The sequence below is a fragment of the Pteropus vampyrus genome, unplaced genomic scaffold (assembly GCF_000151845.1).
Source record: "Pteropus vampyrus isolate Shadow unplaced genomic scaffold, Pvam_2.0 Scaffold79, whole genome shotgun sequence".
NCBI classification, from domain to species: domain Eukaryota; kingdom Metazoa; phylum Chordata; class Mammalia; order Chiroptera; family Pteropodidae; genus Pteropus; species Pteropus vampyrus.
The window spans coordinates 2,149,886-2,166,745 of NW_011888860.1; the positions used below are offsets into that span (position 1 = coordinate 2,149,886).

Genomic DNA, 16,860 nt, shown 5'->3' on the forward strand with positions numbered 1-16,860 from the left:
TCTAATTTGGGGAGATTTTTTATTTTTCTTATTCTAAGCAAGTCACTGAGTTGGTTGTGCGCCCCCACCCATCTCGCCCTGTCACCTGCTCGAGCCACAGACACACATTCCCACAGACAGACAGACACGACATACAGACACAACCCCCTGAGAGTGCCCCGAGTCCAGGCCGCGCTGTTCACACCTCCCAGTCAGCAGGCAGAGCCTTGGCCTGTCTGCGCCGCCCTGAGGCAGGTGCGAAGCCAGGGAAGTTTTTCGTTTTGTTTGGGGGTTCGGGATCAGGGGAGGAGTGGAGTTGAAATGGGGGAGACGCCATTTTCTCTTTATTCTTATCGCGATTACTTTTGGCTCTCAAAGAAAAAGCCACGGCAGCAGCGACGACAATAGCCTTGGGCCTACCCGCTCGCCCGCTCGCCCGCCCGGGCCCTGGCTCGCCCGCTGCCGCCGCCGCCGCCGCCACTCGCCCCGCAGCTGGGCGTGGGGTTGGGGTTGGGGCCCGGACCCCCAGTGCTGTCCGGGTCGGTGCTCTTGGCCTCTTTGCTCTCGTCGTCCCGGGACGAATCGGATTTCTTTCCCGAAGAGCCGTTCTTGGCCGCTGCCGCTGCGGCCGCTGCCGCGCGCTCCTGCTTTCGAAACTTGGCGCGGCGGTTCTGGAACCATACCTGGCGGAAGAGAAGGGAGAGGCGGTGCAAGGGGAGAAAGAAGGGAACACGAAAAGGAGGGAGGGCGGGGGGGGGGGACGGGTTAAGACAGCTTATGTTCCATTTCAGTTTGTTTTAAACTCCGTGCGCCTCAGCTACCCCTTCGTTCACGCAGCCCACCAAGTCTGCCCGCATTCCCTTGTTTCTTGCGCATCTCTGGAGAAACTTTCTTAATGTAACCTGAGCGTGTCAGGGAAACGGCGGCTTGCTGGAAAGGTAAAAGGGTTGCAGGTCTCAGAAAGGCCCTAAAACGTAAGCCCTTATTTTGGCGGACTTTTGCTCAGTCTATTTATTGAGCTTTCCCAAATTCGCCATCGCCCCTAGGCCTCAGGTCTAAAGTTAAACTAATTGGTAGAAGGAGGAGCGGGTCTCTGTGTTTGGTGTTTGCTGCGAATTCTGGCCTTTGAACCAGGAGAAGCGTGCGATGGTGCGCACTGCCCTTCCACTGAGGGCCTCACCTGGAGAAGCGCCTTGGCCAGCTCGTGAGCCTACCTCTGTCCCTAAACGTTAGAATAAGCCGTGGTTCTTGACTTTCAAGGAGTCACAGCCCCTTTGCGAATCTGATGCTAATCATAATTCCTGGGAAAATGCTCCTATATGCCATGCCTCCAAATTAAATTCTTGAATTCGGAAGTATTTTCCAAAACAAAACAAAACAAAACAAAAAACAAAAAACAAAAACAAAAACAAACAAAAAAACAACTTATAACATGGGGGCGAATTCTGCGCTCTTCCCACAGGGCACTTCCCGAATGCCTTGCAACGCTGGCTGAGATGGGGAAAACTTTACAATTTTGAATACATAGTCAGGAGAGAACGCCCTAACCTTTCCTCGCGCGCACGGCCAATCCAACTTGGCGTCCCTGTTCAGCCCTGGGCTTCCGGCCTTGCTTCTGAGAAGCTCCGGGATTTCGAACCTTCAGTAACACTTCCCGCTCCCCAGCCTACCGCACCCGGCAAAGCCGAGTAGTTTTCCGGCAGCGCATACCTGGACTCGCGCCTCGGTGAGGTCGATCTTCAGGGCCAGTTCCTCCCGGGTGTAGATGTCAGGGTAGTGCGTCTCCGCGAAGACCCTCTCGAGCTCTTTGAGCTGTGCACTCGTGAAAGTTGTGCGGATGCGCCGCTGCTTGCGCTTCTCGTTGAGGCCGCCGTGGTCGGTGAAGAGTTTGTAAGGAACTGGGGACAACAGAGAAAAGAGTGTGAGCAAAACGGTCTGGAGCGCGCGGACTGCAGAGCCAGAATATAGGAACTTCAAGGTCAGGTGTCACTGGAGCCGCCACCGACACCAGAGCGGGAGAGAGACTGAGAGGAGCTACCGAGAAAAACCGATTAAATTAGTTATGTACAGAAACAGGGGCGCAAACATCGGGCTTGGCGAAGTCCCTCCTGGCACAAGCCCCTGTGGGTGGGTTGAAATAGAGCACTGGAAACCACTGAGGTCAGGGACAAGGGATAAATACTTTGATGAGGGTAAAAAACGAGAGAGGATAAAAGTCCGAAAACATCAGTTGAAATATCAGGGAGCTAAGGAAGAAGTTACCAAACACTCTCACTGTTTGAACTTTTCAATTCTCAGAAATTGACCCGGCCCAAAAGTTGGGGAGAAAGTGCTGCAAAAAAAATAATAAATTAAAAAAGTAATCACAAAAATGACCAGCCAAAGAGGTGTGAGCCGCTGTCGGTTCTTTAAAAAAGAGACACTGCCAGTAATGAGCTTTACTCTTTGTTATTTAATTATTTTCTAAGCTTTACGTCTCATCGCAAAGTAAATAAATTATGCCTATCATTTTGGCAGCTTAAGATAATTTTGTTGGCGGTTCGGGTGTGACTAGGATAGTGTAACCCTGTAAGTGAATTACCCCTCCCTGCAATCGCTTCTAACGTGATAAATTCTTTCATTTGTGTAAGCAAATTTCGTTTGGTAAATACTAAACACATTTCCATTTTCAAATGCAATCAAGGCTTCCTATATACGAGCAGAAAGGCAGCTTTCTCCACTGAGAAAGCTGGCGGTCCTTACCTGCGGCGTACGGACTGCTCTGGTGGTCCCTGAGGGTGCCGAGGCTGCAGGATCCCGGCGTGAGGGACGGGCAGCCGGACGTGGCCCCAAAAGTGGTCCTTATCGGGTTATATTGGAAGCCACTGGCCTGGCTGCAGGAACTGAAGTCAGCATAGGCTGAAGCCAGGCTCGAGGTGTCCATCCCAGCCATACAGGACTCGTAGGCGGAGGAATTGAGGTAAGAATATTCCATTTTATACATTGAAAAGGCTCTGGATGGCTCAGCCAAGTGGAAAAATGAAATAAAAGATGGGTATGGAGAAGGTGGCTGGAGTGGGGAGATGTGCACAGCTCAACGCCTGCCTCCAAACTGGCCTCCTTACTACCAGCAGAGCCTAGTTTTATGAAAAAGCCTCCTATGAGATGCCTTGTCTGAGGTCTCTAGAGCATATAGTTCTCATAATAAACTTGGCTCTTTCCACTTGGACAATAGCAAAGCGGTTGGTCTTATTGCTGGCGCTTTTTACATGACAATAACTCATCCGTCTATTGGGCTGGCACTGGGGAACTGAGCTGTCCAACCTCCCTATCATTGATTCCTGCATCTCTAATTAGAATTTAATACCACACCATTACGCACTGAGCCCCTGATCCTCCCTTCTAACCAGCTCCCTGCCCTTTAATTCAATCACACTACTTGGAAATAATGAAAGTTGGGTGACGATTCTCCCTGATCCAATTTCCTCGAGCTTTTAAGCCTTTTTAACTGATCATATACCTTGGGCATAAATTGAGATAGTGTGTGTGTTTTCCCCCTTCTTCATCCTCTTCCCCCCACCCCCTCGGTTAGGGAGAAGAAACCTTGATGTCATAGAAAACCTGTTTTGTAAGAGCGTTACACGCTCAATTTAACAACAAGCCTACCCCCCGAAGTGCATGAAATGTTATAAAGGACTGGGACATTGGCAAGACTCAGGCGCCCTGTAACATAGAGTAAGTGGGCCAAGGGGGTTTCTGTGAACGATAAGTGGATTTCTTTAAAATACACCTGGTAGAGGGGGCTTTAAAAAGAGCATCTTATAAATTGCATTTCTTGTCGCTGCGTAATGTGCTTTTCTAGGGACTCAGCTTACACAGCTGCTTAAAAAAATAAAAGAACATTGCTCTTGAATGTAAAACATCTGGATTCTCAACCGATGGCTTCTTTGCGCTCAGTTCTGCCTTTCTGCCATAGCGCAAGGTTTGATTTTGTTGGTTTGGAGGTTCTGTGCGGTTGTTCGTTTTAATTGCACCATAACTAGCAAGCGAGCTTGAAATGTCCCCAAATGTGTCTCTTCTGCTCCCCCTCTCTTTCTTTCCCTCCACTTTTGCAAGTGCCCGCAGTTGTCCCACAGACCCGCGGCTTCGAACAGAGGATTGCCGTCTGTTTGCCCTTTAGGTCCGCTGACTGCAGTGAGCGAAATCCTCACTCTTTAAATGCCCAGCTCCAAGTGGGGCACTTTTCTGGTCCAACTCCTCAGGCTCTTGGTGGCCGGCAGCGAGGCACAGACAAGCGAGCCGTGATTTGTGGACCTCGGTGGCCCCGTGATTTAAGAGGAGGGTAATTTTCATTTGGTTCGTTAGGCTCTAGCAGAATAAGGGAAACTATTTCATTAAATCCTTCCTCTCGGTGGACAAGAGGGAAAATGCTTAGTTGAATCGCCGTGTGGTGTAAACAAACCCTGGATATTTTATATGAATTAAATGTGTAGATAATTAGTTTTATTGCATTCATTACCCCCTTTATGTGCTCTGTAACAAGTCAGTAATTAAAGTAACAAACTCATAAAGTCTTTATAGGGGCATTTAGGCGTTCAGTGTTTGCCAAACTAAGTGGTTTAATTCGATGCTAGTGCCGGGGAGTGGATGGGCTCCCGCTCGCCACTGCCACCGTGTTTTATTGTGCACTAAACTGCAGCAGACGCCGTAATGGATTAGACAGGGACAGCGGCCCCCCAGCCCTGCACTTCTCTGCTGGGTGAGTTTCTGGCTGGTTTCAGGTGATGGCGCGTCCTCTGGACGTGTGGAAGCGCCACTGGTGGAAGTGCAGGCAGCAGAACTCGCCGAGGAGCTTGCTGATAGTTTTATGGAGAGGGCTGATAGTTTTATTGCAGTTGTATGTTGTACAATGCGTATTTGATAAAGAGGGGCCTTTGGTGACCAGTGTGCACTTTTTTTGTGCACAGAGGTGAAATGAAAATAAATGTATACAAGGTTTTACTATGGCGGGAAACAAATTGCAACGCTCTAAATGGTTTTCTTTATGGTCACCAGACAAGAGGAGAAAAGAGATGCAAACATCTGTCTTCAGTCCCCTAAACCTAAAGGCCAGCAAAGACGGATGTGAATCCAAGTGTTATTACAGTGGGGATTTGTCTTTATTTATCCCGCTCTCATGAATATGAATCTGCATTTGGACCTGGAGGTAGATGTGCTCCTTTGGACGCTGCACATGCAATTATTCCACCCTTGCTTATCCCCCCTCCCCCAGCTTAAGGGAGGTGGGGGATAGATTGTCGAGCACAAGGCTGCGATTGTCCAAGTTTCTGGAATCTCTCGGACTTTGGGGGGGGGCGGGGTTCCCGGTTTTCCGAACGCGACCCCGCCACCCCAGGCCCGCACTTGGTGGATGTGAATTCAGGGAACAGGGACTGACTGGCATCCCCTAGCCCGCTCCCCACGCTTAGGTGGGGTTTAAACGCGTTTCTCTGCGGACCGAAATGACGTGGGGCGTCCAGGAAGGGATGCGTTTTGGCTCCAAGACCTGTACTTGGCGATAATCAAGGCTCACACCTCTCTTGGCGCCCATGCCTCGGTACACCCGGGGTTGCGTCTCGGCTGGATGTGAAGTGCGCGTGCTCCGTTCAGGGAGCTCCATCCTGGCCCTGCACCGCCAGGCCTCTACGCCCAAGCCAAGTGCAGGACAATTCCACCTTGGGTCCTAATTGGCACAGTCCCTAGGCCCTAAGGCCGTTGGGGCGGAGGCGGACAACAGACCTGAAGTGTGTGGGGAGCTGGGAGGAGCAAGGTTTACTTGGACCGCTTTTGAGAGTGCTCTTGGGTGGTGATGTAGAACTTTGGGAATTGGCAGGTGCACGCAGGCAGTCCCCCGAGCAGGGGTGGGGAGTGCGGTGTGCTGCTCAGGGGAGCTGGTGTTGACAAGGCATTCGAGGATGACACTGGGAGAAGCCAAAGGGACGAGGCGAGGACTCCGCAAAGGGGCCCTGACGAAGGAAGTGCAAGACCGCAGGGAGTGCCCGGGAGGGCTGACAATGGGCATGCCTGCAGATGGCCATTCCCGGCGGTGGCCACTGCCTCGCACTCCCCTCTGCCCCTCGCCGGCTGCCGGCTCCCACCAGCCCCGGCTTTCCGCCTCCTCCGATCCATCCGCGCCCACTCTTTCCCAGGTGCGCGGGTCTGGCCCGTCTCTCTCCAGGCGCCCCCTGGTGCCGGGCCTCACTCGGTTGGGGTGCTTCACGCCTTTCTTTTGTACCAGGACATCTTTCAGCCCCAGGCCGCATGGTCGAATGAGCAAAGGCGCTTGACTTCATTTTCCCCTTTGTAGGCCTTGTAGGTTTATTTTGTTCAGTGTCACCGTCCCTCTCCCTAACCCACCCCACCCCCACCATCCGTGGCCCGTCATCCCCTTTGCCCGTCTTTTGTGGCCTGGGGTCCTGCTTCTGCTCCAAAGATGAAAGGCGTGTGGGGCCAAGCCGGAGCCCCAGCCTCAGCGCCCTGTTTTGTTCGAGTTGTGCTTTCTACACGCGAGCTCTCCCCTAAAAGTTGTACCAAATGGTTAATTTAATTATTCCAACTATAGACCAACTGCTTCAGCAGCCTCCACCACGCGTCTGGGAGGAAAAAAGAAACCATCTATAAGAAATAATCTAATAAAAGTGAAGTGTAGAAAAACCCCTCCTGATTTTCAACCGGCACAAATAGAATTAGAGCTTCAGCATCCTTTTCCCAAACAGACCTTTTGTCCAGATCACAACTTCAGCCAACCAGCAATGTGTACAGTGCCTGCTATTTATTTTAATAGAGACGGGTAGATAGTGAGATGGATTGATAGATAAATGGCCACATGGATAGATGGATGGTTGATCCATCTTCCTTTGACTTTCTTTTCTTAATATGTGTACACGGTTGACTTTTTCCCCTGCTTATTTTTTTTTATTCATTATTGGAAGGGCACGTTACGTTGTTAAAGGGGAAAAAGGCCCTTTTCAGGCCCAAAAGGGGGCGGGGCTTCCCGGCTTTTTTCCCTTAGGGAAAAAAAAAATTTTTTCCTTGTTGCCCGTTCCCAATTGAAAAGGTTTGAAGTTTTAAAGGAACTTTTTTTTTTTTTTTTTTTGCCTTTCTTGGACGGTTTTTTTTTTTTTTTTTTTTTCCTTGAAAGTCAGAAAGAATGTTAGAAGACAAGGAAACAAAACAGCAAACAAAATGCCATTGTATTGTAGTAGCAATTCATGGGAAAACGCTTGTCAGCCTCCTAGTGCCTCACTCCTAGGAGGCTGTTTTGAAGCTGTTTCACCACAGGCAAAGCACAATAACATGGGAATGAATAAAATATTAAATACCAGTGAGAGTTTCAGAGGAATTTTTTTTTTTTGATTGCTTTATTTGAGGCTCCATCCAAATTATTCCAAACTTGGCAAGGCCACTGCCTGGAAAAGACTGAATTTAGAAAAACAGTTCTCTCAACCAGAGAATTAAAAGGCAAGATTTGTCCTTGGGTTTTGCTAAAAAAAGTTACTGAAGACAGCAGCCTTTCCCACTCACCTGCTCTAAGATAACAACCTAGACTGAGTTTATTGGGACACCATTTCCCTAGAACATAAAGCAGATTAACCACAGCATCCCTAAGCATGAAAATGTATGGATATAGCATTCTCTCAGCATTTTAGAATTTTTACCACATTTTCTATTTGCCTAGCAACCATAATACACGTTTTTCATAATAGAGACTCTTTGTATTTCTGGTAACTAACCTTCTGGCACTGTGAGACTAACAATTATTAACTGATTGACAATAGTGTATGCAAAGTGATTAACAGTGTTTGGAATCAAGTGAATGTTAGCCACTAGTATTATAATTATGGTGATGATGATGATGATGATGTTTGTGGAGTCTTTGAATTGCATATTTAACACTTGACTTTGAAATTTAGACAGTGCACGGACATTGTCTTTCCTATTGCATGTTTAGAATACCTGTGGAAGAAGGCAGACAAATCAAAGAGCAGGCACTACTACATCAATGGGAGAAAACAAAGCAACCTAGAAGAAAACTTCCATCTTTTAGGAACTTATTGAAAAGTACATGTGTATATAAGTTAATTGTATGTTTTTACTTTATATTATACACAGTATTTATGTATAACTAATGTAGTACTTTACTCCTATATGTAAATATTGTATGCTCAGGGGCATGTCACTTTAAAAGGCATTTGCTTTGAGTTAGCTGTGTGGATTTGGGTTGGAGCTTTATGGCTAACTCACAGATGGTGTTTCTGTGAAAGTGCTATGTTCCTTATATACAATGGAATATTATTCAGCCATAAGAAGAGATGAAATACTGCCATTTGCGACAATATGGATGAACCTCGAGATAATCGTGCTAAGCAAAATAAGCCAGACTGAAAAAGTTGAAAATCACTTATGATATCACTTGTATGTGGGATACAAACCTAAAAGCAACAAATGAACAGGGCAAACAGAGACTTGGGGACACGGACAACGGACTAGTGGTTACCAGAGGGTAGTGGGAGTGGGGGAGGAGGGAAAAAATAGACAGGGTAAAGGGAGTCAAAAATAGGGGGGTTGGGGGGAGGACGAAGTGGGTAAAAGGGATCAAATATATGGTAGCTGAAAGAAACTGGACTTTGGGTGATAATCTGTATATTCGATTGAATATATAGAAGTCAAATTATAATGTACACTCAAAAATTATATAATTATATTAACCAGTGTTACCCCCAATAAACTTTTTTAAAAGTGCTATGTTCCTTATAGGTGGTGGAGTACAGAGCTCCAGTATCCATCCTTTTAAGGACATCATGGAAGAGCCCCACTCTCCTCTCATTCTCTCCCCACCAACTCCACTCCCCTGTGCTATGATTAGCAGGAAGAGCTGCCTATTACCTTTTTTTGCAGGAGTTTGGCTAATAGTAGTAACATCTGCTGGGCTGGTGGTGGGGGAGACATGGAGCATTTGATCAGAGGCACAGATGTAAAAGTGACATCTGCTCGTAACAAAGAAAGGAGAAACAAAATTAAATTAGGCAGGGAGGCCTCTCTGTCTGAACCAAAAAAAAAAAAAAAACCTATTTGAAAATGATCATGAGCCCTGACCAAGCTTGCAGGATACAGAAGAGCACTTTGCTGAGAGGATTATGATTTTCTATGTTAGCAGCTGCCAGAATAACTGGAGTAGCAACAGCCTAAGGTAGCAATGTCCTGAGACCTTGGAGGTATCTTTTTATGCTCTAAAGAAAAGGGTGGGGTAAAATTATCTTTCTCAGCTGAGCAATGTCCCAACCTTTGCAAGTATAGTGTGGACTGAGAAACCATTTGCAGGTTGAAGACAGGAAGAGGGTAAAGGCAAAGCCTCTAGGTTAATAATATCCCAGTACATTTGGGGGGGAATTTGGGAAGAAACAAATTTTTATTTCATAGCTATATTAAAACTACTGCCAACTACTAAGAATGAGCCATTTTTTTATTGGGCTTTTATGTATGCTTAGAAGACTGTGTCTGGCACTTAAAATATACTTGGTGCCTGAAATAGGACTCAATGGGAGAAGGGTCATAAAAAGGCAATATGCTCAACAACCTCACAACGGTTGTGGTAGGAAACCACATGTGTTACAAAGGGGCATTCCCCACCCCCCAGAATGATCTCCTAAATTTCTCCAAGTGGAACAGATTATAAATTAATTTCATAATGATAACAGGAACCACTGGACCAGTCTATAACGCAGGTGACATCTGCACCCACTTTCTCCTTTGTTTTCCTACTGCATGCAGGAGGACGAGAGCCTATTCTAACCTAAAGCCAGTTCCTCCACGGTGTTTTGGAGTCCACTCTCTTCCACAGGCTCAGGACCTTATCTAATTCTTCTTCTCATGGATCTTCAAACTCTCATGCTCATCTGGACATATCCTGTTGTCATCTAAACATGCTCGAGCTACACTCCCACTAAAACCCAACAAATTAGTGGTTGATAGTTGGGCATGGGGAGCATGGAAGAGGGAATGTAGTTTAGCATTAATATGATGGCTAAGTGGAGGGCCAGGGAAAGGAGGGAGCAATTGGGGGGATCATTTTATGAACATTATAGATGTCTAACTAATGTACTGTGTACTTGAAACTAATTTAAATAAACTTATTTTCTCTGTTGGGTGCCCTGTATCTGTGATGGGTGAAGGAAAAGGAGCCAGCACCGAAGACTGCAGGTAGGGGAGGGAGGCAGGGGGTGGACAGGGAGGCAGCTTGTGAATTTTTGTTTTACTGTTTAACTTTATTAAAAAAGGAAAAAAAAAAAAAAAAAAAAAAAAAAAAAAAACCAATGAACACTATTTTCCTTCTTGGCTGAACTCCCCAACACCACTATTTATCTCCCTTCTTCCCTTTCCAGTCAAACATCATGAAGTTGTCTCTTCTCACTGTCTTTATTTCTTTACTTCACAATCACTCCACAGCTTCTTCCAATATGGTTTTCACCACCCACACTCAAATTTAACATTTCTTATTAAGATCATGAAATCTATTGAGGATTTTCTAGGTCTCAACTTACTTGAATATATAAGTCACTAGGGCTTTTAAAAATATTTCCAGTTCTTCCTATTTCTAGGCACATAGTAAGACTTCACTTCCTTATCCCCAAGAATTTAGATGTGGCCATGTGACTTGCTTTGGCCAATGGAAATTGAGTGACAGTATAAAGTGTAACATCCAGGTGGAAGCCTTAAGAGTTAATATCCAAGTCTCTGCCTTCTCTCTTTTGCCCTGTTCAATGGCAAATGATAGAGCTTAGGTGGTTGCTGTTTTGTCAGCCTGAGTCTCAAAGTAAGGATGCCATGGAGAAGAGGTCTTAGCAGACCCATGATGGACATGTAGTTTCTTAGAGCGTCAGAAAAAGATTCTGAAAGAAGTGACATCCTCTATGCTGGGCACTAAAGGATGATTAGGACTGAGCAAATAAAATCATGGTGAATTGGAAAAAGAGAAAGTTGCAGGCATATGACTCAGTGACAGACTCCCAAGCCAGAGAAAGCAAGGTATCATTGGGAATCTATAAATAGTTCAGTTTAGTTTTATGTTAAAGCGGGAGAGATGGGTTTGAGGGTGCACACAAGGAAGAGTTTTATGAGGCTGGAATCAGGTCCTATAGGACTATGGGCACCGTGTAGTATAATTTGTGGGGAGGGAATGAGGGAACAGGGAAGCCAAGAAGTAAATTAAGAGGATGTGGCCCCATTCTAGGCAAGAAATGATGGATACCTACACCAAGAGAACAGCAATGTAGGATAAAGAGAAGTCAAGGGACACAAGAGATGTTGGAGAAGTAAAGTCTTAAAGCAGACAGAGTATACAATTCTTCTGCCCAGTGCTGGGATTTCAGGGAGGGGATCCAAGCAGATACTTCAGGAAAAACAAAACAAAACAAAACAAAACAAAACAAAATCTCTCCCATATCTGCTGGCAGGATCTTCACTTCTGCCACTTGAGCCTAGAGATCCTCATTAACACTCACTTCTCTAGATTTGGTAGCACTTCATGGTATCAACCATTCATTCATTCACTCGCTTATTCAACCTGTAACTATTAAATACCTACTATGTCCTAGAAATCTATATTTCAGAGTGCAGTGCTTCAGATATTGTCTTGAAAGCAGACTTTTGAGATAGAACAAACCCAAAGAGTGCAGGCTTCTGAATGGAGGAGGAGCCACTGGACTAAAAATGGTGCAGCAAGGAAAAGTGTGGACACTGAATTTGCAGGGTCTGGAACTCCACACTCGCCTGGTCATTGGACCTGTCACTGCTCAATCTGGCCAAAGACCTTAGTTGCCTCAGATGTTGAGATAAGAACTTGTGTGGTCCTTTTAGTCCTAACATTTTGTTAATGGATTTTTTTTTTTTTTGCTTGAGAACGTCTTCTACATGTATTTATATATGAAAGAAAGAACATAAAGGCCAGTTTTTTTAGTGGGAAATTGGAGAAAGCATTTAGAGGTTAGGGAACAGTGAAACATGGAAAGCAGAAAAGAAGGAGAGTGATTGTCCTAGATTTTGTGTATTTTTCCTCTTGGGAGTATTTTTATTTTTTAATTTTATATGTGTACATATATTTAAATGTTATTTTATTATTAGTTTCAAGTATACAATACATTGGTTAGACATTTATATACTTTATAAAATGATCTCCCTGATTGCTCTTTCTCTCCTCTGGCTCTACACCTAGCCATTACATTACTGCTGACTGCATTCCCCCTGCCGTGCTCCCCATCCCCGTGACGATCTGTCAACTAGTAATTTCTACTTCTTTAACCCTTCACCCCATTCTCCCAGCCCCCCAACACACCTCCCCTCTGTCCGTCACCAAATTGTCCTCTATATTTGTGAGTCTGTTTTTGATTAGTTTGTTCGTTTTGTTCCTTAGATTCTGCATATAAGTGAAATCACATGGTATTTATCTTTCTCTGTCTGACTTATTTCACTCGGCATAATAACCTCGAGGTCCATCCATGTTATTGCAAATAGTAGGGTTTCATTTTTTTAATGGCTGAGTAATATTCTATTGTATATATAAACCATAACTTCTTTATCCAATCATCTGTTAATAGGCATTTAGGTTGCTTCCATATCTTGGCTCTTGGGAATATTTTTAAAAGAAGATTCAAAGAACCAGGTATTATAGAGAAAAGAAGCCCTGATGGTGAAATAACAGGCATTTTAGAAGTGGGGCGTAGCTATTGTAAGTGATGCTTCCCTGTGTCATTCCCATCGCACCTAGAAGGTATTTATTTCCTCCACCCATACAGAAAACGCGCCCAATTCCTGGTAGCCAAGGGCTCTATGTTGCCTCCATCATACATGGAGTTAATTTCAATAACATGGTCTTGCATTTGAATCAGCCTCAGGAGCCAAATGAGAGATATGCTGGGAACACTGAAATCATTCACTGTCTTAAACTGTTCAGCTTTGAAATGCATCTAAAAATGTATGAGAATTCTAAAACTTCTAAATTTTCCTTTCTGGGTTTCCAAAAGATCCTGCTATTGCTGTTGTTTGCTCGTATCATTTTGTTTTACTTAGGAAGTTTGTGGAGTTTGCCAGAAATATGCTGCAGCATCATATATTCTAATGTGAATTTCATGTGATTCAGAATTTAGAAGCAAGTAGTCTAGTACTCAGGGACAGGCACCATGTGTCCTAGAACTCAGGAGCCAGAAGACAATAAAATGGTTATAGTGATGCATGTTAGTAGTATTTCCCCAGTTAGATGTAATGGAGAATAATAATTTTCTTTTTAAATACACATTTTTTCTCTCTTTCCACACCTCCCCCCATTTTTTTATGGTCCTAAGTTACACAGCAGCCTAGAGAATTATGACACTGAGGGTTCTAATCGCAAACTCACTCCTAACTCTCTTGCTTATTCATAAACCTTCATCGTTTGAGATTGGGCTTGAGGGAGAGGAGGAAGAAGAGTAGAATTTAAGAAGAGGCAGGGAAGCTGCTAGCAGAGGAGTGGGACATAATAATGGATGCAACAACAAAGTGAGACTCACAAGAGACAGAGAGGCCAACAACTTTAACCCAAACCGCAGGAAAACCTCTTGAATGAACAGTGCTAACCACTGAGAGGTGAGTTACAAACCACCAAACAACCCCTGGGGTGGGGCCCAATGATGCCCTTCCAAGGACTGAGTTGAGGCCAGACTGAGCTTGCCTTGGTCAGGCCTGCATTCTTGGAGCAAATTCCTTGTTTAGCATTTATTTATTGGGCAGTAATTGTCTCACCATCTGCGGAGACACCATCATACAGTAAAGAGTTACTGATTCTAACCCCCTTGACTCTGTGCACAGAGAGGAGACAGCAGAAACCCTCCAACGGAGGTTAATGACACTCTTATATGATAGCCAGGCCAGAGCAGACTGCACCCAGCAGAGGGAGAACTGTATTGGGGCCAGAGCTGGCCTTAGGTGGCCTCTTCCTATTTTTATTGTTAATTACCTTTTTCTTCTTTTAAAGTAGTAAATATCTATTATAGAAAATGTTACAATGTGTATTCCTTAAAAAGAGGTATTTTAACTTTCTTATATAACTGTTCAGTCTTTTTTTTCCATGTATAAATATAATTTTTCTTAAATGGGAAACATTCTCTGTGTACTGCTCTGTAACCTCCTTTTTTCCCTCAATGATGTATCATGAACATTATCATAGATCATGAAGCATTCTTTTAATATTTTTTATGGCTATATGATAAACTTAGTCACCTCTGTTCTGTTGGACATTTAGTTTGCTTCTGATTATTAAAGTATATTAAAAACACTACTCTGGACACCCTGGTAGCTAAATCTCTGTACATAGCCACATGGCTTGCTTAGAATTAATCTCTAAAAGTGGAATTCCTTGATCAAAGAATACATATTTTTTTAAAAAAAAGCTTTGGACACAGGTTGCAAAATTGCCTTCCAGGAAGGTGGTGCCAGTTTATATTTGTAGAGCAGAATATGCTTTGCAATACTCACCAACATTGGGTAATACCACTAAAAAAGTTTTGCCCACCTTCTCCTACTGTGCTTCTATAAATGAACAAGACTTATTAAGAAAGAGGAGAGGTTGTATAAGACAGGTGTTCCTATGCAAAAGAAGGAAATAGGCATGGGTAATTTTTAAGGATAACAGAGACCTGTAAAAACAGAGTCAAAATGTCAAAGTCCAGCTTTATTTAAAAATAAATAAAAATAAAAATCTAACGATGACAAAGAGGCCTTTTTCTCTTTTTCTCATGTTTAGAACTAGGTGATAGAAGGGACAAATTCACTACTTGGGATTGATTTTTTTAATGTTGAGAAATGATAGAGAAAACTCCAATTTTATATTTTTTTAGGTGAGGCAACCAACCCTTGGTTGACCTCACAGATTGCAAGGACCTTGTCAGCTTACAAGTTCTTATTTTTTTAATTTTTTTAAACCTACAGCACCTGATCTTTCCTAGGCGTTCTCCCATCCAAGTACTAACCAGGCCCGACCTTGCTTAGCTTCCCAGATCAGATGGGATCGGGCTTGTTCAGGGCGGCATGGCCGTAGACAATAAAACTCCAACTTTAATTCTGTCTTTTCTGTTAAGGAGAATGAGCTTTAGAATGGAAAAGATTAGTGTGAACCTTAGTGACAAGAACCAGAGCCTCACGTGGTCAGAGTGATTGTGAAGGGTGCTGACCACTTTAATGAGTTGTGCAAGATCTCTATCTTGATGGCCTGAGAGAACTTGCCAGAGAGATCACCAAATAGTTGGTGAGTTTTGTGGAATCAGGGAGGATGAAAGAATGAAAAGACTGCTCTTCTGACAAACACTTAAAATTTCAGAAAGAGAAGGAAAGTGGTTTCTGAAAACAACAATTTCAAGTAAAATTCTGGATTGGATTAAAAAATTATTATGGAAAATTTCCCACAAATACAAGAATAGAGAACAGTATAAAGAAAGCATCATGAACCTCTCATCTAGATACAATTATCTAATCATGTCAATCTTTTTTCATTATCCCCACCCACGCCAAACCCCACCATTCTGACCCCCACTGCCTCCCCAACTAGATTTTTTTGAGGCAAATCTAAGTCATATCATTTCCTCCTTCAATATTATCCTTAAAAGATAAGGACTCTTTTTAAAATATACATAACCATAGTGCCATTATACCACCAAAAACATTAACAATCATTTTTTCATATCTCTAACTATCTGCTGTTCAATTTTTCCTGATTGTCTCACAAAAGTTTTTTCTTTTTAAGTTAGTTTTGTTCAAATCAGAATCCAAATAAGATTCACACACCGCATTTGGTGCTTGTGTCTCTTAAATATCCTTTGATCTATAGGTCCCTCCACCTCTTTTTCTCTTTGCAGTTTATTTTAGTGGAAAATGGGTCATATGTGCTGCAGAATTACCCACAGTCTGGATTTGGCTGATTGCCTTCCCATGGTGTCATTTACTTCTAACCTTTATTATTTCCTGTAAACTGGTAGTTGATTTTATTTATTTACTTTATTTTTCAAATTAAAAAAAAATTTATTATGGTGAAACTGGTTAACAAAATCCAGTAAGTTTCAGGTGTACCATTTAGCAGTAAGGCATTGTGTGTTCACCACCCATAGTTACATCTCTTTCTGTCACCATATATTTTACCCCTTTTACCCCATCTAGCTGGTAGTTGAATTTAGAGGCGTCGTAGATTCAAATTTGATTTTTTTCCCAAGGAAGGTGCTATGTACTTCCTATTGAACCATATCAGGAGGCTGCTTGTATCTCTTGTTATGATGTCAGATTTGATCTGTGGTGTTGGGGTGTTATCCTCTAGAATTATCCATTATAAAGTTCCCCATCTGCTTTTTACATAGTAATTTTAGGAACCATTGTCATTGCCTGGATTACATAATCTCATTGATTTAGTGAGTGCAAAATGGTAATGTAAAAAATATCATTTTTGTTAATTTATTAGCTAGAATACTTCTATAAAGAAAAAACCTTTCTTTATCTATTACTGGGTACCTAAGGTCGATATGGTAAGGTTTGGAAAGTTAGGATGAATGCTGAATTCTTTCCCTTTATTTACCAGTTTTCAAAATGAGTATGTTTGTTCACTGGTGTCTTTCAGAGATTATCAGTGGGATTTGTTTTTTTTTTTTTTTTCAGCATTATGAACTAATAAGTTTAAATATATTTTATGTATTTTCTTTCATTGCAGTGATTATTCTTATTTGTGCTCAAATTATCCAAACTTTGACCAGTGGCAACCACTTCAATTGGCTTCTCAGTTTTTTTTTTGACAGGAACCTAATGGTCTTTGATAGCTTCTTTGCCAGCTGGTATGGCAAGATGTCCAGGCTC

The 16,860-nt window shown here is 43.4% G+C and overlaps 1 protein-coding gene and 1 pseudogene across 1 annotated transcript; both read right to left on the reverse strand.

The window, feature by feature from the left end:
• Nucleotides 1-395: 395 nt before the first annotated feature.
• PHOX2B (paired like homeobox 2b) lies at nt 396-2,962 on the reverse strand. Its single transcript, XM_011362819.1, has 3 exons — nt 2,722-2,962; nt 1,690-1,877; nt 396-662 (listed from the first exon to the last, which is right to left on the reverse strand). Exons 1-3 carry the CDS (start codon nt 2,960-2,962, stop codon nt 396-398), a joined length of 696 nt encoding a protein of 231 aa, XP_011361121.1.
• Nucleotides 2,963-14,946: 11,984 nt separating this feature from the next.
• Nucleotides 14,947-15,066, reverse strand: LOC111741552 (annotated as a pseudogene).
• Nucleotides 15,067-16,860: the final 1,794 nt, after the last annotated feature.

What these genes read in the sequence shown, in the direction of transcription:
- PHOX2B (XM_011362819.1), bottom strand. Translation starts at nt 2,962, where the DNA reads ATGTATAAAATGGAATATTCTTACCTCAATTCCTCCGCCTACGAGTCC. An exon ending in GAGCAGTCCGTACGCCGCAG is followed by an intron (nt 1,878 to 2,721) that starts GTAAGGACCGCC and finishes TGTTGTCCCCAG; the next exon opens with TTCCTTACAAACTCTTCACC. An exon ending in TCACCGAGGCGCGAGTCCAG is followed by an intron (nt 663 to 1,689) that starts GTATGCGCTGCC and finishes CTCTTCCGCCAG; the next exon opens with GTATGGTTCCAGAACCGCCG.